The sequence below is a fragment of the Sus scrofa genome, chromosome Y (genome assembly GCF_054392235.1).
Source record: "Sus scrofa isolate SSC_HxYL_T2T_F1_AM1 chromosome Y, Sscrofa_HxYL_maternal_Yorkshire_Landrace_v2.0, whole genome shotgun sequence".
NCBI lineage: Eukaryota > Metazoa > Chordata > Mammalia > Artiodactyla > Suidae > Sus > Sus scrofa.
The window spans coordinates 2,329,310-2,353,050 of record NC_139402.1 but is presented as its reverse complement, the minus strand read 5'-3'; the positions used below and the strand labels follow the sequence as shown (position 1 = coordinate 2,353,050).

Sequence of the window (23,741 nt, the reverse complement as noted above, 5' to 3'; positions counted from 1 at the left end):
GGCGCAGAGGAAACGAATCCGACTAGCAACCATGAAGTTGGAAGGTTCGATCCCTGGCCTCGTTCAGTGGGTTAAGGATCCAGCCAGCGTTGCTGTGGCTGTAGCCAGCGGCTACAGCTCCGATGGGACCCCTAGCCTGGGAACCTCCATATGCCACGGGTGTGGCCCTAAAAAGACAAAAGACAAAAAAAAGAGAGAGAGACTCTAAACAATTTTTAAAAAGTTAAACATTTAATAGAACATTAAAAAAAAAAAAACAACCGATGGAAACATTGAAGAAAAATGGAAAATTGATTTCCAGGAAACTCCGGGGCGTGGAGGCATCTGAAATTCACCCGCTGGCGGGGCCTTGGGCCACTTCTTCCACCGTTAAGACGTCCTCCCTGTCAGCCTTCCCTGCGTCGTGTGTGAACTTCTCCCAGAGGCTCTGAGGAGAAGAAGGACGAGGTGAGGGTGGGGTCTCCGGTTCTCAGGGGGCCTGGGAGCAGTGACCACGGCGCGGGGGGCGGGGGGAGTGGGGGGGTGGAGGTTCTGGAAACCTAGACGGTCATCTGCGAGCTGGAAGCCGGCGGGTGGGCGGCACGTGGGCGGCACATGGGGAGGGAGCGCGCGCTCGGAGGGGGTCGGGGACATCTGAGCACGTGCGGGGCCACGCGGGTCTCCGAGGAAGGGGCGGGGACTCGCCCTGGCCCTGCCCCGCCGGGGGCGGGACCCTAAACGTCCCCTAGGAAGCAGGCAGGCCGTGGGTTGGCGACCCTGAGCGAATCGAGGTCCAGCTGGAGCAGGAGCTGGTGGATGTGACGCCGGACGGCAGACGTGGCAGACGTGGCCCCGCGCCAGGGAGGAGCAGAGTGACAGGGGCACCCAGGAGGCGCCCACACAGGGGGGCTCTTTTCTAAGTCCCTTGTGTTTTTGCATCCTCTCTGGACGCTGCCCTCTGCAGATGCGGTCAGACCCGTGCCCATCTCTCTGTGCTCTCTCTCCATCTCTCCTCTGTCCATCTTTCTTCTGTCCATCTTTCCTCTCTCCTCATCCGCATTCTCATCATCCTGTCCCCCCGCCCCAATGTCCCCAGACTCAGCCTGCAGAGAAAACCCTGAACCCCCAGGACAGTGTCCGTGAGCCGGACTCGGGACTCCACCCACACCCCGTGGGCCCTTTGGGGGACAACAGCCCCAAACCGGGGGTCCCTCCCCTCCTGCCCTCACCGCCGCCGTCCTGGCTCACATACCCCCATGCCAGGCCTACCTCGTGGTCTACGTGTTGGTTCTCGTTCAGTTTGTCTTTGATCCGTGGAATCGGCGGGAATAAGCTGTGCCTTGCGAGGAACCTGGGGACACAGGACCCCTGTGACGAAGAGACCTACATGCCCAGCGTCCTTCCGGCTCCCAAACGGGACAGACTGTCCCGCTGTGTTTAACATGCCACCGGAACTCCCATCTTCACAACTACGTGGTTTAGGCATCACAGAAGGGGAGTTCCCGCGCTGGCTCAGCGGGTTAAGAACCTGACATAGGGTCCATGAGCATGCGGGCTGGATCTCTGGCCTCACTCGGTGGGTTAAGGATCCTGCATCGCTGTGCCTGTGGTGTAGACCTGCAGCGGCAGCTCTGATTTGACCCCTCAACCTGGGAACTTCCATAGGCCACACCGAAAAAAAAAAAAAAAGACTCGCAGAAGGGCCGCCTTCAGTCTTCGGTCATGGAGAAAATGACAGACACTGTGGCTCTAGTTAGGGATGACCCTGGGGCTTTCTAGACCCTTCACCCCTCCTGTGGGTGCAGGGACGGGAGTGGGGGACGCATCCAGTTTCGCCCAGCTGGGTGGAGTCCGGGGTCTTTGGTGTCACAAGCCCGGGGGGCTGCTGTCCCTCCAACCGTGAAGGATGTGGCTGCAGATTTGGGCAGCTTTCTGTGGATGTGCGGTATTTTCACTGCTCATCCCTTAACCTGCACGTGCTGTGGGTGAGCTGGAGACGGGCACGTGCCACCCGCCTCTACACAGACTGAGTCCTGAGCTGCTGCCGCCGCTGACCCCCACCCCCTGACAGGAGCTCAGGGTGGGGACCAGGAGTGAGGCCTCTGTGCTCTGGGGAAACTGGAAGGACAGGGCTTCAGAGGGTTAGAGGTTTTCAGGAGAAGATTTCAGGAGCCCCCGAGTCTTGCATCTCCTTGTACCTAGAAAACCACCAACATCCTTCATGGTGACGTCTGCTCCTCGTGACCAGCGGTGACCTTCACGAGGCCAGCAGGGACCTTCCCCACAATGTGAGCTTGGTGGCAGGGACTCCCCCTTCACCGAGATCAGACACTCTGCCCTCCCCCTGCCTCTTGGGAGCGGTTTCTCAGAGCTCCTGGGATGCTGCCTCATTTTGCCCCCAGTCAAACGGAACCCTCAGCTTTTAGGTTGTGCATTTTTTTTTAAGTCAACACCAAGCACCACAGTCCCGCTGCGTGTTCAAAGGGGCGTCTGTTTTCTTTCTCAAGGGTTAGCACCTTTGGTTCTGTGACAGCATCAAGAAGGGGTGTGCAGAGCTGAAAGGTGGCCCCAAAGATTCCCCACAAGTCTTGACCCCACCCCAAACCTGGGAACGGAAGCTTGTGTGGAAACAGGGTCTTTGCAGATGTCAGGAAGCGAAGGATCTGAGAGGAGGTCCTCCTGGAAGAGGGGGGCCCTCCCTCCAAGGACTGTGTCCTCCCAAGAGACAGAAGAGGAGACCCAGACACAGAGGAGAAGCCACGGGAAGACGGAGGCAGAGACGGGAGGGAGGCAACCACCAGCCCAGGGCTGCCTGGAGCCCCCAGAAGCTGGAAGAGGCGGGAGGGACCCTCCTCTGGAGGCTCTGGAGGGAGTGCGGCCCTGGGACCCCTTGACCTCAGACGTCTGGTCCCCAGGATGGGGGAGGGTGGGTTCCTGTTGTTTTAAGCCTGTGGTTTGTGGTCCCTGGTTCCGGCAGCCACGGGAAACTCACACAGCGTTTCTTTAAGGTAATAACTCTCCTGTGTAAGCCCTACACTCTCTTCCTGTCACCGCGGCCGGTGGTCAGGCACTCCCAGCCCCTCTTTGCCCCAGGTCCAGCATCCCTGGGGACAGGGGCACCTTGCAGCCGCATTCGTCAGGCAGGCCAGCATTTCCCCTTGTCCCGGGGGTGGGGGGGATGGACACAGGATGCCCAGCCAGGAGGAGGACATGGGGACAGTGGGCACAGGTGGATGCCCAGAGCTTCCGCATGCCCTGCAGGGGGTCTCCCGCTGCAAAGCCTCCCGGGCCAAATGCACGCAACCCACAGTCAGCGTTGTGCCCATGCAGCTCCGCCCAGAAGCTTTGGCCATGTGGCCGCAGACCCCGCGTGATGCCGGGGGTCCCATAAGGAGAGGCTGCTGCCCCTGGACAGGCTGACCCGGGGTGGGGTGGGGCTGGGAGCCTGGGGCAGAAGGAGCGGGATGTGCTCCCAGAATTCCAGTGTTCCCAGCATTCCAGAAGATGCCAGAGGTTGAGGGCAGGTCTGGGAGGGTGGGGGGGGCAGAGGAGGGCGGGCAGCCCGGGAGTGACAGCACCTCGGCACAGGAGGGGCTGCCCTCCTGGGGGGGACTCTCGAGGGTCCCCTGCCCACCAGCCTCAGTGCCAGTGGGCTGTCTGCTCTCTGGGACCCCTCCCTGGGGTCTCTCTCCACCCCCCCAACCCCTTCTCTGTCTCTCTCTGTCCCTCTGTCTCCCTCTCTCTGTCTCTGGTTCTCTCCCCCATCTCTCTCTGTCTCTGTCTCTTTCTCTGTCTTTCTGTCTCTGTCTTTCTCCCTATCTCTGTCTGTCTCTCTGTCTCTCTCTGTCTCTCTGTCTGTTTCTCTATCTCTTTATCTTTGTCTCTGTCTCTCTGTGTGTCTCTGTCTGTCTCTCTCTGTCTCTGTCTCTCTGTCTCTTTCTGTCTCTCCCTCTCTCTCTCCCCCTCTATCTCTCTCTGTCTCTCCCTCTCTCTCTGTCTCTCTGTATGTCTCTGTCTCTCTGTCTCTCTGTCTCTGTCTCTCTCTCTGTGTCTCTCTCTCTGTGTCTCTGTCTTTCTGTCTCTGTCTCTGTCTTTCTCCCTGTCTCTCTCTATCTCTCTGTCTCTCTCTGTCTCTCTGTCTGTTTCTCTATCTCTTTATCTTTGTCTCTCTCTCTGTGTCTCTGTCTCTTTGTCTTTCTGTCTCTGTCTTTCTCCCTATCTCTCTCTATCTCTTTCTCCCTCTCTCTCTGTCTCTCTCTGTCTCTGTCTCTGTCTCTCTATCTCTCGGACCTCCTTCCTAGACCCCCCCCCCCCGACACACACACCCCTGCCGTGCCCGCCCGCGGTGAGGACCGCCTGGGCTCTGTGCAGCCTCCCTGCTCTTCTTCTTTGCAAGCGAGCGAGCGAGCGAGGGGCTGCCTTTGCAACAAGCATCACCCCTCCGCTGACCGGAGAGCAGGGGGAGCTTCGCCCAGGACTCTCGGGGGTTACCTTTTGAAAAGGCAGCCGAGCATCAGGCCGCAGACAAGGGTCCCCAGGACCACCAGCACGTAGACATGCACCAGGCTGGATTCTAGTTCTTCGGAGCCTGGGGGTGGGGGGGGTGGGGGGGACAGGGACCAGCTGTCACCGCTGGGGCAGCTCCCTGGCTCACTAGCTCCTGGATAGGGAAACATGCCCAGGACACAAGAGGAATCTAGAGAAATTACCCAGTTCTGGAGCTTTCACAAAAACACGTTTCTGAGGCAACGGGACCCCCCCAGGGGTGGGTCTCGCCAAGACACTGGAAACTCCTACAACACAGCCACCCAAAGATGGAGGAAAACTGAAAGTGGATAAGGGAGCTCCCTGGTGGTACAGCAGTTTAAGGACCTGGTGTTATCATTGCAGTGGCTCAGGTCGCTGCTGTGGCATGTGTTCGATCCCTGGACCAGGAAATTCCCCATACTGAGGGTGCAGCCGAAAAGAAAAAAAAAAAACAAAACAAAACACTGGACAAAGAAGTGAATACGTAGGGATAATGTGAGAAAAAGAATATACACCCATGTATGACCGGGTCACTTTGCTGTATATCAGAAATTGACAGATCATCCTATATCAACTATAATAATTTTTTTTAAAGTGAATATGCAGTTCCAGGCATACAGGGTTTTTTTTCTTTTTCTATGCTTTTTTTTTTTTTAATTGTTTCAATTAGAGCTGCACCCATGGCACATGGAAGTTCCCAGGCTAGGGGTTGAATTGGAGCTGCAGCTGCCAACCTAAACCACAGCCACAGCATCGCAGGACCCGAGCTGCCTCTGCGACCTACACCACAGCTCGCGGCAATGCCAGATCCTCTACCCACGGAACGGGGCCAGGGATCGAACACACGTCTTCATGGATTCATTTCCTCTGAGCCGCCATGGGACCTCCCAGGCATACAGTTTTAAACAAAATCACCTTCCATCTAATGAGGAAGTTCCCAGGCCAGAGGTTGAAACGAGGCCACAGCAGTGACAACACTGGATCCTTAACCCACTGAGCCACCAGGAAACTCCCTGCCTCCCATCTAGTCTTAAGTTTTAATTTATGTATCATCAGGAATAAGCACTTTTTATAATAAATTACTCTTCTAACAGGGCGCATTTTATCCGTGAGTATTTAAAACTTCTACGAGAGGAGTTCCTGTTGTGGCTCAGCAATAATGAGCCCGACTAACACCCGTGAGGATGCGGGTTCCATCCCTAGCCTCACTCAGTGGGTTAAGGATCCGGCGTTGCTGTGAGCTGTGCTGTAGGTCACAGACGCTGCTTGGTTCCAGAGTTGCTGTGAGCTGTGGTGTGACCCCTAGCCTGGGAATTTCCATATGCTGCTTTTGTGGCCCTAAAAAGACAAAAAAAAAAAAAAAATCCAGGAAGAAACCCCAGTTCTATCAAGATCATTCAATGGAGGAAAAACTCCGCCCTTTCGAGAGGTTTCAATACGATCAGATAACACACACCCCGGCACAGGAACCAGCATGCTCGCTGTAAAACGGGCAGATTCCAGATGGCAGACAAAACCGAAAAAGTCCCGTGGACATGCGCCAGCTCTGTTCAGAACTTATTCCGGGAAACATCTATTCTTTTTGCCTATTCTTCTTTTTTTTTTTTTTTGTGGCCCACATTTTAAACCCTTTTTTAAACTTGGCTGTCTAGTGCCTGTGTTCTTGGTTTCTCAGAATAGTTTATATATTTTGGAGGCTTAGCCCTCATCAAATCATTTGAAGGTATTTTCTCTTCTTTGGTGGGTTTTTCTTTTTTTCCCCCAATGTCCTTTTTTTTTTTTTTAGGGCTGTACCTGTGACATATGGAAGTTCCCAGGCTAGGGGTCGGATCAGAGCTGTAGCTGCCGGTCTACACCACAGCCACAGCAACTCAGAATCCAAGCTGTATCTGTGACCTACACCCCAGCTCACAGCAACCCTGCATCCTTAACCCACGGAGCGAGGCCAGGGATCGAATCTGCATCCTCATAGGTCCTAGTCGGGTTCTTAACCCGCTGAGCCACCCCGGGAACGGCCCCTTAGAGAGCCTTAAGGGGACGGTCTCATTGGCTGAGGCCGAGGGAACCAAGCCGCAGAGGCCAGGACGTCCCCTCGGCGGCGTCAGGCTGCCACAGCGCCTCTGGCCACCATCCCGGGCCCACGTACCGAACTGGACGGGCTGGCTCCAGGTTCCCCATTCAGCGCGCCGGGCGTCTGCTGTTCTCATCTTCAGGGTGTGCGTGGCCCTGGGGTGCGGGCTCGGAAAGTTGTACTTATTTCCCAAATCACCAGACACCACAATCTTTGGAGAAATCAGAGTTAGAAGTTAGAGTCGTTGCCTATGCTGAGAAAAAGGGGGGAGTCTTTTCAGCTGCACCAGAGAAATGGATGAAATATTCGAGGCCACGCTCCCCTCTGGGCGCCAACGTCATGCTCCATGTACGGGGGGCTTTGGAGAAATAACTAAATGCCCAGGTTTCCCCACCACTCTGACCCTCCGTAGCGTCTTCTGCCTGAGCAGCCATGGGTCCTCCTAACACCTCCCTTACAAGGATCTTATCCATCGGTGGGTCTGTTCCTTATGCACGGAGCTGCTGCATCATTTCTGCATCCAGACTTACACCCCGTCTGGTTTTGAACGTTGTCCTTGGTGTCCTGAGGACTTTGGAGGAATTATAAGGAAACTTCTCAGTTTCTCCATCACTCTGATCTCCAGTATCGTCCTCTGTCTCATCAAGAGGTTGAACTTAGCAGCCCTTACAAAGATTTTACCCCCCTGTGAGCCTGCTCGTGTCCACTGCACCTGCTGAATGATTTCTGCATCCAGAGGTACTCAGTCTGGGCGTGACGGTTGGGCTGGACGTACCGCGGACTTTGGAGGAAGGATAACGACATAGGGACAAAGAAGGATGCCTCCGTTGGCTGAGCAACCACCTCTGGGGCTGCCAGCATCGTACGTCTAGATGCAGAAACTCTTCAGCAGCGACCCCGGATGTGAACAGACCCACAGACGGCTAATCCTCCTGTAAGGGATGTTGAGGGGCTCTCTTCCTCATGCAGTAGAGGAAGACACTGAGGTCAGCGTGGTGGTGAAACGCAGAAAAGACCCACAAAGAGGACTTGGAGGGTCTTCCTGCGGAGGGGTCGTGAAGGAGCAATCACGTCCTTGACACGCCATGGAACAGTTCCTTGACTGACGTGGGTCAAGACAGAAGCGGGCAGGTTGGGGCTGGGGGGATGCGCTGGGGGTGTGGGATGCAAATCCTATAAAATTGGATTGTGATGACCATCGTACAACTATAGAGGTAATACATTCATTGAGTAATAAAAAAAAAAAGATACAAGAGGGTAGAAGAGGCTGACCCCACCCAGGGGGGCTACCGGGAGGGAGCCCACATCCCTGACTGGACGGCATTCCCGGGAACTCGGATCTTCCAGTTATGCCCGCCTCCCGTCCTGGCCGCCGCTGGGCCAGGTGTGCACCTGGCGCGTGTCCACGGACCAACACTGGACGGTCAAGTTACCAGGGTGATACGTTGGGTCAGAGTGGTGAACTCACCAGTTGATTTTCACTGCGTCTGATATTGCTCTAGAGAAAACAAAAGCAAGGTAGGTGTTTGGGGCTCCATTTTGAAGGTTTTTCACAGGTCTCTTGGGATCTCCGCTTTGAGCGTCATCAGGAGAAACCAAGACAGTGAGGGCCCAGCAGAAAGATTGAGGTCTTTCTGTTCACCTTATCCAGGTGTGGACCCCACGTAGAGGACAGAATGTGTCCAGAGGAAGGAGGGCGCCCCCTGGTCATGGTTCCTTCTAGAACCTCAGCTGCTGGTGGATCCTACTAAGAATCCAGACGGGCTTGGAGCAGAGGGTCCCTCCTTGTCTACACTGGGTCCAGACGGGCTTGGAGCAGAGGGTCCTTCCTTGTCTACACTGGGTCTAGGTGGCCTTGGAGCAGAGGGTCCCTCCTTGTCTACACTGGGTCCAGCTTGGCTTGGAGCAGAGGGTTCCTCCTTGTCTACACTGGGTCCAGACGGGCTTGGAGCAGAGGGTCCCTCCTTGTCTACACTGGGTCCAGGTGGGCTTGGAGCAGAGGGTCCCTCCTTGTCTACACTGGGTCCAGGTGGGCTTGGAGCAGAGGGTCCCTCCTTGTCTACACTGGGTCTAGGTGGGCTTGGAGCAGAGGGTCCCTCCTTGTCTACACTGGGTCCAGCTTGGCTTGGAGCAGAGGGTTCCTGCTTGTCTACACTGTGTCCAGGTTGGCTTGGAGCAGAGGGTTCCTCCTTGTCTACACTGGGTCCAGGTGGGCTTGGAGCAGAGGGTTCCTCCTTGTCTACACTGGGTCCAGGTGGGCTTGGAGCAGAGGGTCCCTCCTTGTCTACACTGGGTCCAGACGGGCTTGGAGCAGAGGGTCCCTCCTTGTCTACACTGGGTCTAGGTGGGCTTGGAGCAGAGGGTCCCTCCTTGTCTACACTGGGTCCAGCTTGGCTTGGAGCAGAGGGTTCCTGCTTGTCTACACTGGGTCCAGGTGGGCTTGGAGCAGAGGGTCCCTCCTTGTCTACACTGGGTCCAGCTTGGCTTGGAGCAGAGGGTTCCTGCTTGTCTACACTGGGTCTAGGTGGGCTTGGAGCAGAGGGTCCCTCCTTGTCTACACTGGGTCTAGGTGGGCTTGGAGCAGAGGGTCCCTCCTTGTCTACACTGGGTCCAGCTTGGCTTGGAGCAGAGGGTTCCTGCTTGTCTACACTGGGTCTAGGTGGGCTTGGAGCAGAGGGTCCCTCCTTGTCTACACTGGGTCTAGGTGGGCTTGGAGCAGAGGGTCCTTCCTTGTCTACACTGGGTCTAGGTGGGCTTGGAGCAGAGGGTCCCTCCTTGTCTACACTGGGTCCAGGTGGGCTTGGAGCAGAGGGTTCCTCCTTGTCTACACTGGGTCCAGGTGGGCTTGGAGCAGAGGGTTCCTCCTTGTCTACACTGGGTCCAGACGGGCTTGGAGCAGAGGGTTCCTGCTTGTCTACACTGGGTCCAGGTGGGCTTGGAGCAGAGGGTCCCTCCTTGTCTACACTGGGTCCAGACGGGCTTGGAGCAGAGGGTTCCTCCTTGTCTACACTGGGTCCAGACGGGCTTGGAGCAGAGGGTTCCTGCTTGTCTACACTGGGTCCAGGTGGGCTTGGAGCAGAGGGTTCCTCCTTGTCTACACTGGGTCCAGACGGGCTTGGAGCAGAGGGTTCCTGCTTGTCTACACTGGGTCCAGGTGGGCTTGGAGCAGAGGGTCCCTCCTTGTCTACACTGGGTCCAGGTGGGCTTGGAGCAGAGGGTTCCTCCTTGTCTACACTGTGTCCAGGTTGGCTTGGAGCAGAGGGTTCCTCCTTGTCTACACTGGGTCCAGACGGGCTTGGAGCAGAGGGTTCCTGCTTGTCTACACTGGGTCCAGGTGGGCTTGGAGCAGAGGGTCCCTCCTTGTCTACACTGGGTCCAGGTGGGCTTGGAGCAGAGGGTCCCTCCTTGTCTACACTGGGTCTAGGTGGGCTTGGAGCAGAGGGTCCCTCCTTGTCTACACTGGGTCCAGGTGGGCTTGGAGCAGAGGGTTCCTCCTTGTCTACACTGGGTCCAGGTGGGCTTGGAGCAGAGGGTCCCTCCTTGTCTACACTGGGTCCAGCTTGGCTTGGAGCAGAGGGTTCCTCCTTGTCTACACTGGGTCCAGGTGGGCTTGGAGCAGAGGGTTCCTCCTTGTCTACACTGGGTCCAGACGGGCTTGGAGCAGAGGGTTCCTGCTTGTCTACACTGGGTCCAGGTGGGCTTGGAGCAGAGGGTCCCTCCTTGTCTACACTGGGTCCAGACGGGCTTGGAGCAGAGGGTTCCTCCTTGTCTACACTGGGTCCAGACGGGCTTGGAGCAGAGGGTTCCTGCTTGTCTACACTGGGTCCAGGTGGGCTTGGAGCAGAGGGTTCCTCCTTGTCTACACTGGGTCCAGACGGGCTTGGAGCAGAGGGTTCCTGCTTGTCTACACTGGGTCCAGGTGGGCTTGGAGCAGAGGGTCCCTCCTTGTCTACACTGGGTCCAGGTGGGCTTGGAGCAGAGGGTTCCTCCTTGTCTACACTGTGTCCAGGTTGGCTTGGAGCAGAGGGTTCCTCCTTGTCTACACTGGGTCCAGACGGGCTTGGAGCAGAGGGTTCCTGCTTGTCTACACTGGGTCCAGGTGGGCTTGGAGCAGAGGGTCCCTCCTTGTCTACACTGGGTCCAGGTGGGCTTGGAGCAGAGGGTCCCTCCTTGTCTACACTGGGTCTAGGTGGGCTTGGAGCAGAGGGTCCCTCCTTGTCTACACTGGGTCCAGGTGGGCTTGGAGCAGAGGGTCCTTCCTTGTCTACACTGGGTCTAGGTGGGCTTGGAGCAGAGGGTTCCTGCTTGTCTACACTGTGTCCAGGTTGGCTTGGAGCAGAGGGTCCCTCCTTGTCTACACTGGGTCCAGGTGGGCTTGGAGCAGAGGGTTCCTCCTTGTCTACACTGGGTCCAGACGGGCTTGGAGCAGAGGGTCCCTCCTTGTCTACACTGGGTCCAGGTGGGCTTGGAGCAGAGGGTCCCTCCTTGTCTACACTGGGTCCAGGTGGGCTTGGAGCAGAGGGTCCCTCCTTGTCTACACTGGGTCCAGGTGGGCTTGGAGCAGAGGGTCCCTCCTTGTCTACACTGGGTCCAGCTTGGCTTGGAGCAGAGGGTTCCTGCTTGTCTACACTGTGTCCAGGTTGGCTTGGAGCAGAGGGTTCCTCCTTGTCTACACTGGGTCCAGGTGGGCTTGGAGCAGAGGGTTCCTCCTTGTCTACACTGGGTCCAGGTGGGCTTGGAGCAGAGGGTCCCTCCTTGTCTACACTGGGTCCAGACGGGCTTGGAGCAGAGGGTCCCTCCTTGTCTACACTGGGTCTAGGTGGGCTTGGAGCAGAGGGTCCCTCCTTGTCTACACTGGGTCCAGCTTGGCTTGGAGCAGAGGGTTCCTGCTTGTCTACACTGGGTCCAGGTGGGCTTGGAGCAGAGGGTCCCTCCTTGTCTACACTGGGTCCAGCTTGGCTTGGAGCAGAGGGTTCCTGCTTGTCTACACTGGGTCTAGGTGGGCTTGGAGCAGAGGGTCCCTCCTTGTCTACACTGGGTCCAGCTTGGCTTGGAGCAGAGGGTTCCTGCTTGTCTACACTGGGTCTAGGTGGGCTTGGAGCAGAGGGTCCCTCCTTGTCTACACTGGGTCCAGCTTGGCTTGGAGCAGAGGGTCCTTCCTTGTCTACACTGGGTCTAGGTGGGCTTGGAGCAGAGGGTCCCTCCTTGTCTACACTGGGTCCAGGTGGGCTTGGAGCAGAGGGTTCCTCCTTGTCTACACTGGGTCCAGGTGGGCTTGGAGCAGAGGGTTCCTCCTTGTCTACACTGGGTCCAGCTTGGCTTGGAGCAGAGGGTTCCTGCTTGTCTACACTGTGTCCAGGTTGGCTTGGAGCAGAGGGTCCCTCCTTGTCTACACTGGGTCCAGGTGGGCTTGGAGCAGAGGGTTCCTCCTTGTCTACACTGGGTCCAGGTGGGCTTGGAGCAGAGGGTCCCTCCTTGTCTACACTGGGTCCAGGTGGGCTTGGAGCAGAGGGTTCCTCCTTGTCTACACTGGGTCCAGACGGGCTTGGAGCAGAGGGTCCCTCCTTGTCTACACTGGGTCCAGGTGGGCTTGGAGCAGAGGGTCCCTCCTTGTCTACACTGGGTCTAGGTGGGCTTGGAGCAGAGGGTCCCTCCTTGTCTACACTGGGTCCAGGTGGGCTTGGAGCAGAGGGTTCCTCCTTGTCTACACTGGGTCCAGGTGGGCTTGGAGCAGAGGGTCCCTCCTTGTCTACACTGGGTCCAGACGGGCTTGGAGCAGAGGGTCCCTCCTTGTCTACACTGGGTCTAGGTGGGCTTGGAGCAGAGGGTCCCTCCTTGTCTACACTGGGTCCAGCTTGGCTTGGAGCAGAGGGTTCCTGCTTGTCTACGCTGGGTCCAGGTGGACTTGGAGCAGACCCTGAATTTTCCCTGATGTTCACCCAACCTAAACCCACCCCATGTGCCCCAAGTCCTCACAGTGGGTCCTGAGAGTGGCTGCCCTGCTTCTGGAGGGGGGAAGTCCTGCTCAGAGCAGGGTTCACTCACCTGTCTCTGGATGTCCAGCTGGTACTGGAACTCCCTGTCAGACAGTGTTTTTCGGGTCCTGGGCTTTTCCCACTGGATGAAGCAGTGGGATTCATTGCAGTACACGGTGATGTTGTTGGGAGGGTTGTATCTCTCTGTAACGAGAACCCCGCAGACACCTCTGATCCAGAGGTCTTTGCCTTGGCCACAGAGGGAAACCCAGTCCTGACAGTGACGGTAGCTCCCCGAGGTCACCAGGAAGCAGAGGTGGGTCCGAGTGTTGCTCTTGGGGGAAGATGATCCTGAGGCTGACATGTGCAGCGGGAAAGAAGCTTGGGTTCCTGAAGACCCAGGGAGGGAGGCGGTGGTGGGTTTGGAGGGCAGGAGAGAGGCTGGTTTGACACGTCTTTAGCCTTAAGAGGCCTGGCATATCCTATAGGATTAGCAAGGCTGCATGTAGAAAGAGAGGGCTGGCTTTGCAAGAGAAGGCATTGTTTGGCATATGGAACTATCGTGGGAGGCCCGTCTGGAGCAGAGGGCTAAAAAGAAGAAAAAAATTGGTTAAAAAAAAAAAAAAAAGAGTGAATTCCCAGTGGTCCAGGATCGGTGGAGAGGCTTGGACAGTCAGGGTTTCCACATTCTAAGGAGATACAGAGAAGGTGGCATCTGGGAGGGTTCCACCGAGTGGATACTTGACCATCTAGCATGTGATCCAAAGTGAGGGAAGGAGGGAAAGACGCAGGTGGGGCAAGGTCATGGTTTCCAGTTGTGCCAGAAAAGGTCGCAGAGCTTCTGCGTCCTCCAGCGGTGCACGGGCACCCAGACGGTGACCCCTCGACCCTGGGCGCTGGCAATCCACGGCTCAGGAGTGTATCTGCTTCCACCTTGTCTGGCATCTCTTCTGTTCTTAAAGCTGAGACTCGATTCTGTTCTTTGAAACTTTGAGGGTGGGTTTGCACATCTCGGCCGTCGCATGCAGCTTCTCTTGTGACTGTAAATCTCACATTCTCGACATCCACCTCGAGTAGATCTCCTCACCTTTAACCCTCACGATGAGACGCGCTGGCCGCAAAGTAAGAGGGACCAGCTCTCGGGCTCGTCACTGTGGTCTAGACCTAGGAGTCTGCACCCAAGTCTGATGTTTGGGACTCGCCCACACCAGCAAACAATTCTCCAACACCAGCTGGGTGCCCTACCACTCAACCTCATTGCGACATGTCTACCCGGAGGTGGGGTCTGATTCCACAGGTGAAGGGCTCTGACACACAAGACGGCACCCCCACCCTCAACTTCAGGCACCATGCCCAAATCCAGGACATGCATCACCTGGGCTTCTGAGTGTCCAGTGATCAATCAAAGCTTCCCCCTGACCCCCTCCTTGGCTTTCATCGATTTGCAAGAGAAGTTCACAGAACTTGGGGAACATTCTCTCTATGAGCTCACTGGTTGTTATGCAAGGATATAACTTGGAATGTCCAGATGGAAAAGATGCAGAGGGCAGAGCTTGGGGCAAGGGTGTGGAGCTTCTGCGTCTGCTCTTCTGTGGTGGCTTCCTCTCCAATTTGGGGACTCATTGGGCTGCGTCATTAATGATCTTGAGATGAGCTCATTCTGGATGGAAATAGGTCCTAAATCCAATGACTGGTGCCCTTACAAGGGGGAGGAGGGGAGATTTGGGACCTACAGGGAAGACAGATGTATGAAGACAGAGACTGGAGTGATGCGTGTATAAGTCAAGGATTCTTGACTGTCTCCAGAATCTAGGAGACAGGCATGGGGGCAGGTGGGCCTTTAGACACTCCAGAACCAGCCTTGCCAATGCCTTGATTTTGGAGTTCTAGCCTTCAGAATGGTGAGAGGACACATTTCCATGGTTTTAAGCCTCCCACGGTGTGGTCATTCATGATAGCATCCCTGGGGAACTTAGGCAGATTTCAACACAAATAATTCTGTCAGACCTATGAGATAGCGGTTAAAACACAGGTGGTTGTTCTCACCTATTTCCTTTAACATCAAAACCGAGTCAAAGAACTGGATTCCTGACTTTTGGCTGGTACCGTTAACCAGGAAGTAACTGTAAAAACTTAATCCCGAGATGTTTTGGAGGTGACATCCCACGTGGGTTCCCGAGTCTGATAAGTACCGAGGACATTCTCTCTCGATTTTCTTCCTGCAAGAGTCCAAAGTGTTCAGAGAACCATCAGGGCATCTCTCTTTCTTCGCTGAGGGGTTCAGGGCTGTCTGTCTACATGGGGTCAACACTTACTTTGAGTCTCGTATATACAAAAAATATTGGATGTCATTTGGGGCTGCTTGGCCCTTTGCCCAGGTGCAGTTCATGAAATCCGCGTTGTAGATAAGACAGGAGAAGTTTTGGGCGGCGGTGCCCTCCACACCTGGGGAGAGGCAGAAACAAAGTAATTTGTACATGAAATTTAAAGGGAGATGGACTGGATGGCTCCAGAGTTGAAACAGGCATTGATACCAATCCTTTGCAAACTCTTCCCAAAAAGAGAAGAAGAGAGAACCCTTCTAAAATTGTATTATGAGGACAGTATCACCCTGATACCAAAACCAGACAAAGACATAAGAAAATTACCATATCCCTAATGAATATAGATTTAATCCCCCCCCGCAAATGCTAGCAAACCGTCTCCAACAGCACATTAAGAATATCACATGCCATCACCCAGTGGAATTTACCCCTGGGATGTAAAAATGAGTCAACCTACGCCAATACATTGATGAGATGCGTTAACACAGTGAAAGAGAAAAACCACATAATCATCTCAGTCGATGTGGGAAAAGTGTTTGACAAAATTCAACATCCCTTCAGGATAAAAACTCTCAACAAGTTAGGTCTACAAGGCACTGACCTCAGCCCAGTGAAGGCCAAACCAGAAAAGCCCACAGCTAAGGTCAGAATCAAGAAAAACTGAAAGCTTTTCACCTAAGATCCTGTGTGAGACAAGGGTGCCCACGGGCACCACTCCTGTTCCCCCAAGTACTTGAAGTCGTAGCCAGAGCAATTAGAGAAGAAAAAGAAATAAAGTCTTTCAAATCAGAAAGAAACAAGATGATCTCTGCAGATGATATGATTGTATAGGTAGAAAACTCTAAAGCCCAAGCAAACACACAAAAAATGCTAAAATGAATACATTTCGTAAAGGTGCTGGGTGTAAAATCAACACACAAACATCAGCGGTGTTCCCATACAGTAGCAATGACCGATCCGAAAAGGATGTTACGAAAACAGTCTTGGAGTTCTCATTGCAGCTCAGCAGGCTAAGAACCTGACGGTGTGTGTGATAATGCGGGTTCAATCCCTGGCTTTGCTCCACGGGTTAAGAATCTAGTGTTGCCACAAACTGCAACATAGGTCACAGATGCAGCTCAGATCTGGTGGTGCTGTGGCTGTGGTGCAGGCCAGCAAATGCAGCCTGACTTGACCCCGAGCCTGCGAACGTCTTTACAGAAAGAAAAAAAAAAAAAAAGAAGAAAAAAAAAAAAAGAAACAAACAAACAAAAAGAAAGTTGAAACTGTAAAATTCCTAGAGGAAAACATGGGAGAAAAGCCCCTTGACCTTAGATCTAACACCGAAGCACAGACAAAAAACAAAAACAGAAAAAGAGAACTGGATCAAGCTAAGAACTTCTGTACAGCAAAGGGAACAATCGACAGAGTGAAAAACCAGCCTGTGAAACGGGAGAAAATATTGGCAAACCATATACATCTGGTAAGGGGTTAGTATCCAAAATATGCATTGAATTCAAACAACGAAAAACACACATTTTTTAAAAAACAAATATTCTGGTGAAAAAAAACAGGCAAAGGACCCGAATATACATTTTTCCGAAGAAGACATCCAGATGGCCCACAGGCATGGGGAAAGATGCTCAGCATCCCGAATCATCAGGGAAATGCAAATTATGACCACAATGAGCCATCACCTCACACCTGTCAGAATGGCTACCATCAAAGACCAGAGATAACCAGGGTTGATCAGTATTCGGAGAAAAGGGGAACCTTGTGCCCTGCTGGTGGGGATTTAAAGTGGTGCCGCCTCTATGGACAACAATTCGGCATAACCCCCCAAGTGAGAAGAGATCTACCGTATGACCCAACAATCCTTTTTCTCAGTGTATATCTGAAGGAAATAGAACCTGGATCTCCAAGAGGTATTTGCATCCCCATGTTGATTATGCAGCATTATTTGCAGTAGCCAAGATACAGAAAGAAACTACGTGTCTATGGACGGATGAATGACTAAAGAAGATCTCTCTCTCTCTCTCTCTCTCTCTCTCTCTCTCTCTCTCACACACACACACACACACACACACACACAAATATTATTCAATCTGAAAAGGAAGGAGACTCTGCCACTTGCAACAACACGGATGGAGCTGGAGGATGAAATAAGTCAGACAAAGAAAGATAAACACAAAATGATGTTCTGTATATGTGGGCTCTAAAGAAAATCCAGAGACACCCACAGAATGAAGGTGATCTGGGGCTAGGGGGTGCGGGAAATGGGGAGGCGTCAGTCAAAAGGTACAAACTTCCAGTTATAAGAAGAGTACGTTCTGGGGTTGTCATGCACAACGTAGTGACCAGTGGCACCGGTAGTGCATGGTTCATCTGGTCTTCATTAAGAGAGTAGACCTCCAGGGTTCTCACTCCCCAAAACCCCTAACGCCATAACAGGACGGATAGATTCATAGCTCAGTCGTAACCATCTGACAAAGCCTATGTACATCAAAACACCAAAGGCACCCCTTAAACACACACAATTCCTGTGGGTCGGTTCTCTCTCCCTAAAGCTGAAATAAATGGGCTCGTCTTTCTGATGCTAGTGGGGTGCACAAGCATCACGCCACGTCTTCCCTACCTGGGTTGCTGTAGACCAGCGTTTCTGAAATCCATCTTTGGCCGATGTTTACTTTAACCGTGAACGAAACGCCCCCGTGGAGAGAATGGTCTTGGAAGGTACACCGACATTCCTTGCCTTTGATCTGAAAAGATGCACCCACCCGGTGGGTTAGGAAACAGCCTTCTTGCTTTTCACCCTGCCGTCATGTGGTCCTGCATCCACCCACTTCCCTCGGCGACATCCCCCAGGTACCTTCGTGGGGAAGACGCCCATCAGCTGCGTTCACAAGGGGCGAATGGAGCTCACCTGGCAACCTGCTGGCCGGCGCCCCCAGGGATCTTGTGCGAATGCAGAGGCTGGTTCTGCAAGCCCCAGGCGAGGTCTGGGATTCTGCTTTTCCCACAAGCTCCGAGGAATGCCAATGCGCCACACTCGCAGCAGCCAGAGCCCACATCCCTTTCAACTTTGTGGAGCTCCACACTCTCTTCTTTTTTTTATTTTTATTTATTTATTTTTTTGGCGTTTGGTAAAAAATTTTTTTTCATGTACCCTGCTGTTGTTTACTAAAAAGAGTTGATTTACATGGGCAATGTTGTGCCCATGTTTGCTGTACAGCAGAGTGACCCAGTTGTACATATATCTATATACATACTTTTTCTTTCTTTCTTTCTTTTTTTTTTGTTTGTTTTGTTTGTTTGTTTTTTTAGGGCTGCATCCTCTGCATATGGAGTTTCCCAGGCAAGGGGTCGAACTGAAGCTGCAGCTACTGGTCTACACCACAGCCACAGCCATGTAGGATCTGAGCTGCATCTGTGACCTACACCACTGCTAAAGCTGGATCCTTAACCCACTGAGTGAGGCCAGGGATCGAACCTGCCTCACTTGTTACTAGGGAGGTTTGTGGTTACTAGTCAGATTTGTTTCCGCTGAACCACAATGGAAACTCCCATTCTTTTTCTCATGTTACCTTCCATCATGGTCCGTCCCAAGACACTGGATACAGGTCCCTGTGCCGCACAGCAGGACCTCATGGCCTGTCTATTCTCAGTGTCAAGTGTGCGGGAGGCCCGGTCGTGGCGCAGTGGAAACGAATCCGACTAGGAACCATGAGGTTTCTGGTTCGATCCCTGGCCTCGCTCAGTGGGTTAAGGATCCGGCATTGCCATGAGATGTGGTGTAGGTCGAAGACGCGGCTCAGATTGGGCACGGCTGTGGCTCTGGCACAGGCCCACAGCAACAGCTCTGATTCCACTCCTAGCCCGGGAACTTCCATGTGCCTCGCAGGTGCGGCCCTAAAAAAAAAGGACAAAATAAAAATAAATGTCCCTTTGCATTGACGGACCCCAAACTCCCTGTCCATCCTGCTGCTGCCTTTTTTAATTATATGTCTGAACCCACAGCGTATGGAAATTCCTGGGCCCATGATTGAATCTGAGCCACAGCTGTGACTTATGCTGCAGCTTCTGCAAGCCTGGCTCCTTTAACTCACTGTGCCAGGCCGGGGATTAAACCCTCGCCTCCGCAGTGACCTGAGTCATTGCAGGCCAATTCTTAGCCTCCTGTGCCACGGCAGGAACTCCTCAGGTCGTGTTTGATGGGGTTGATTTTTCTTGTCCTGCCTCATTCATGCCCGCCCTCTGACCTGGGTGTCATGTATACATTGTATCGCCGTGAATCTGTTCAGTGTGCTGTCCTTTGAGAGGCAGAGCTGATTCTGTTGCTTTCCCGGGATGAAGCCTGCTATGTGGACCACCCATTGCATGAAGCCAGGAGCCCCCAGGCTCATTGAAACAGGGATGCCCGAGGCAAGAATGGGGTTCCCCCAGGGGAATCAGCCTGCCGGACCCAAACTGAACTCCTGCCAGGACTCCCCTGGTGCACCTACACCAGGGACTCCAAAGTGCATCCCAGTATCCCTGGCATTTTAAAAATTTTTCCTGTGGTCTTGCTGGATGAGGGCTGTGGCAAGGACAGCCTTTGGCCACATCTGATCCATCTTACTTTTTTCTTTTTCCTTTCTTTTTCTTTTTAGGGCCACACCCGTGGCGTATAGAAGTTCTCGGGCTAGGGTCAAATTGGAGCTGCAGCTGTCAGACTACACCACAGCTCGTGGCAACACCAGATCCTTAACCCACTGCGTGAGGCATCCTCATGGATACTCGTTGGGTTCTTAACCCTCCGAGCCAGCAGGGGAACTCCCTCTTACCCCTTTCTTAACCCGTGAGTTCTCCTTGTGCATCGTCATCAGGCACTCCCCAGAGGTGATGTTTTCCCTGCAGTCCCACCTTAGTGTCATGGTCTTTGGGTCAAACGTCACATGGAGACTGGCGTTCTGGTCCAGGGCGGGAAGATCTAAGAGACGTGGTGGCCGCTGGCTTCAGAAAGGACTCTTTCCCCGTCCGCACGTCCCCCTTGCCAGTGAACCCCACGCCTTAGAAGTAAAGCTGAGGGTTGGGAATCACACCCCCCACCCCCCGCCCGTCACGTCCTCATCATTCCGTGGCCCCCTTTCCATCTCTCCTTCCCACCCTTTCTCCACGTGGAAGTGTCTGCTGTGGAGAGAAACAAAGACCAAGAAAGTGAGAAGGAACAAAGGCGGTGCGTTCAGAGCTGGCTGCGGGGAGGGAGTGGAACACCTGCCCCTGCGGCTGCAGAAGCGGGGGCGGGGGGGGGGGGAATTCATGGTCCCCAAAGCAGGTGCACAATAGGAGGCGTGATGCCTGGGGTTGAGGGGGGTGCATCTCTCCTATGAGGAAACAATGAAATGAGACGCAGGCCTCGGGCTGTGTCCGCAGAAGCCAGGGTCATGGGGTGGGACTCGCCGGCAGAGGCCAAACCACATTCACACACTCACCCTGGTGCTCCCGGAGCAGGAGAATCGCGGGGTCCAGCAGCAGGGAGAGCAGAAGGGCCGTGGTTAGGAGACGCCTGGGGCAGCCTGCGGGATGAGCAAGCACTGGGAGGAGAGAAAATCCGATTTCATGGGGGAGTCTTTTTTTTTTTTTGGCAGCCACACCTGTGGGATTTGGAAGTTCCCAGGTTATAGGTCCGATTGGATCTGCAGCTGCAGGTCTATACCACGGCTGTGGCAGCTTGGGATCCGAGCCACATCTGCAACCGACACCACAGCTCACAACAACGCCAGTCCCTTCACCCACTGAGCAAGGCCAGGGAACAAACCCGTAGCCTCACAGACACTGAGCCACAATGGAAAGTCCCATTTATAAGATGGATCTTTATATAAAAGTATAAAATGTGAATTATATAGAAATCATTTGTGTCTGTAGGAATGCGCATAACTGCACGAATACAAGGAAATTGTATCACTTATTTATATTTATATTATCTTTTTGCCAGGAGGCGGCTTGTCTCGGACAAGCTTGCTTAAGGCTTCGATCTCCTCCTTATTTGCACCCAAGGAGGTCAGTGTGGACACAGGAGCAGAGAGGGAGAGGGGGAATCAGACAGTCTTGGCCAGTGAGTGGGGTACGGGCCGGACGTGTGGGGTCTCCGCAGGGAGTGTGGGGACCCCAGAGCTTTTCCCGCCCCACCCCCAGGAAAATTAGGTCCTGCGTTGCTCTGCTGCAAAAGTCAAGTTCCAAACCATTTTTTTAAAGGATCTCAAAAAACGCATTCTCATCATAAGGGACACCAGAGCCCTCATTTCTGGTGCTAACCCTCCCGGATCCACTTTGACGCGTCAGAGAGCATCAGAGCAAATGCGAAATGAATCCAAGTCGGTGTCATTTCCCCCCAAAGTGTCCCACAATCACCACGACCCATCAGCCGTGGCTTTGAGGCTCAGCTGAACCCTGCACTCAGTGGGGTTGATCCAAGAAAGACGTACTGATTTGGGACTTCCCGTCGTGGCTCAGTGGTTAAAAAAAACCCGACTAGTATCTGTGAGGACGTGGGCTCTATCCTTGGCCTCGCTCACTGGGTTAAGGATCCAGTGATGCCATGAGCTGTGGTGCTGTGACCAGGTGTCCGCACTCCAGGTGTGCACACCTGGGCCACGGGCGCACCTGGGCACAGACACCCAAGCTCCCAAGCTCCCTGAGCGCCCCCCAGACCACCCCCCCGCCCCCCGGAGAAGCTCCCTTGCTGTCAAAGAGGAAATAAAAGGCACGGATCAGACACGCTTCAACTTTCCCACCTGGCCCTCAGGATGGAGAAGCAGCCAGCTTCCTCCACCCCAGCTGGATCCCGCCAACCTCCAGCCTTCCCCTGGGTCTGGTCCCTGATCCCCTGCCCTGGGCGGGGCTGGGGGCTCCCCACTGTGCCTTGAAGGCTCCTCCTTGGGCTCCACCCTCTTCGCGACTCTGGCTTTGCCTCCGCCTTGACTTTCGCATCTGCAATTTGTGCAACCTCCTTGCGGTTCAAGCTGAGCTTCGCTTCACCAGGAAGAGGGGCAGGCTGTGGGCTGTGGGCAAGCGGAGCACTTTGGGAGCCATCTGAGTCCTCGCTGGTGGCAGCACCTGCCTCCCTCACCTTGCTCTCCATCCCAGCTGCTGCCCGGGGCCACGTTTCTCACCTCAGAGCCTCCTGCTGGACCCGCCCCAGGGGTGGATACGTGGCCGGAACCCATGAACGCCTCCCTCCCAGATGCATCCACCCCTCCACGATTTCCCCATTCCGCTTCCTCCCAGGGCTGCTTCTCGGCAGCGGCGATGGAGCGAAACCAGAAACTTCTGCATGCTGGCCTGAAAAGAAGCACGAAGTTCTCACATGCCGCGAAGGGACACAGACACCCACACCGTTCCGGACGATCCACGCCTGGTGCCCGAAGATTGTGAGCCAATCCCCAGAGGCTCCGGGCAGGAAACACCCAGAGCTCTGATTTATCTGGTTGGGCCGGCCCTGGGCTTAACCATCTCTTTCATCCTACACGCCCGCACCTGGTACCTCGCAGAAGTGGCCAGAAGACCCAAGTCCAGGGAAGCCGCATTCTTGTACTTTTATATATATTTGGCCAGGATTTAAAAAAAAAAAAAAAAAACAAAAAACCGAGGCAAAATTCACACGGCATAAAATTCACCCTGAGGAAGCAGAGGACGTAGCTGCACGAGTTCATTCCCAATGCTGTGTATCCACCATGGCTCTCTGGGTCCAGAACATTCTCAGCCTTAGAGAAGGAGCCCCCCACCCCACCCTGTCCTTGTCAGCAGTCCTGCCCCGTCACTCCCTCCCCCAGCCCCCGGTGGTCACCCCCGCTCTGCCCTCCGTCTCCAGGCATTTGCCCGTCCCGGGAGTTTCCTGAAAACGGAGTCATGCCCTGTTTTGCCCTTGGTGCCCACTTTCCCTTCTTCTTTTCGTTTTCGTCACACTGGGTTTTCTTTCCCCTTTTAAAGGGTTCAGCTTTATAGAGATGGTGGCGGCGGCAAGGACGGGGCGCAGACCCCCCCGGGACCCACATCCAATGCATTCAAGTCACGCCTGGCGGGGAGCTGGCGGTGGGGCTGCCGGTCCTCTCCTCGGATGCCCTGTGGTCCCGGGGGGTGCACTCCCTCGCTGTGCAGAATGCGATGCCACCGTCCCTGTTGCCCGGCCGGGCCACTTGCAGACACACCCCACCGGAGCCTCTGGGCTCATCCCAAACCACGTCCCCACCTTCACGGTCACAGGCTTGCCTGGGGAATTCCGCAAGCTCCCGCTGCACCGGGGCGGGGTCCCCGGGGCTCCCCCAGACCTTAAGCTGCACCCCACGCCGAAGAACACCTGGGGTTACCGATCCCTGATCACCCTCCCACTCAGGCAGACTTCATCCAACACGTTTCCTCCCCACCCTCAGAATCTGCCCAACCTGGATCCCCAGCCGCCAACAGCAGCCCCGCGAGCAGGAGAAGGTCCCCAAGTGACCGGACACTTTGCAGGACTCCGGGGTCAAGGGGACAGGCCTACACCCCCACCACCCCCGCGCTGGGCTCGCCTCTGCCAACCTGCATTCCTCCGGGCTGTGTCCCGCTGTCCCCACATCTGAGCCCTCTGACAGGTCTCTTCCTCGTCTGAGAGCTGCCGCACGGATTGCATGACAAGGACATTTCAGCTCGGTATCTTCCTTTTTTTTTTTTTTCTCCTGAATTTCCTCCCCTGTCTTGTGGTATGTCTCTTAGAAGGAATTGGGAAACCTATAGGTCATTTGTGTCTGTCCCCGGAGCGTCCCACTGCATAGCTCCCATGTCACGCATGTGCGCGCGCACACACACACACACACACACACACACACACACACACAGAGACACATCTAGAAGGTGCTGAGAAAAGCCAGG

The 23,741-nt window shown here is 54.6% G+C and overlaps 1 protein-coding gene across 3 annotated transcripts; it reads right to left on the bottom strand.

The window, feature by feature from the left end:
* Positions 1-212: 212 nt before the first annotated feature.
* LOC100620339 (colony stimulating factor 2 receptor subunit alpha) lies at positions 213-23,516 on the bottom strand. 3 transcript variants are annotated; one of them, XM_021081380.2, is made up of 12 exons: positions 23,412-23,516; positions 20,327-20,428; positions 19,679-19,824; positions 17,491-17,614; positions 14,868-14,997; positions 14,599-14,771; positions 12,623-12,756; positions 8,046-8,075; positions 6,653-6,788; positions 4,471-4,567; positions 1,249-1,330; positions 213-427 (listed from the first exon to the last, which is right to left on the bottom strand). In XM_021081380.2, exons 1-12 carry the CDS (start codon positions 23,500-23,502, stop codon positions 332-334), a joined length of 1,341 nt encoding a protein of 446 aa, XP_020937039.1. In that variant the 5' UTR covers positions 23,503-23,516; the 3' UTR covers positions 213-331. The 3 variants fall into 3 exon arrangements, with proteins under 3 accessions (XP_020937039.1, XP_084865233.1, XP_020937042.1); XM_085009107.1 differs by lacking the exon at positions 23,412-23,516 and adding an exon at positions 21,964-22,310; XM_021081383.2 differs by lacking the exon at positions 4,471-4,567.
* Positions 23,517-23,741: the final 225 nt, after the last annotated feature.

Coding starts and splice junctions, on each gene's coding strand:
- LOC100620339 (XM_085009107.1), bottom strand. CDS start 22,060: ATGGGTTCCGGCCACGTATCCACCCCTGGGGCGGGTCCAGCAGGAGGC. Junction 19,825..20,326: donor CCTGCTCCGGGAGCACCAGG/GTGAGTGTGTGA, acceptor CACGTCTCTTAG/ATCTTCCCGCCCTGGACCAG. Junction 14,772..14,867: donor TTGTATATACGAGACTCAAA/GTAAGTGTTGAC, acceptor GGACTCTTGCAG/GAAGAAAATCGAGAGAGAAT.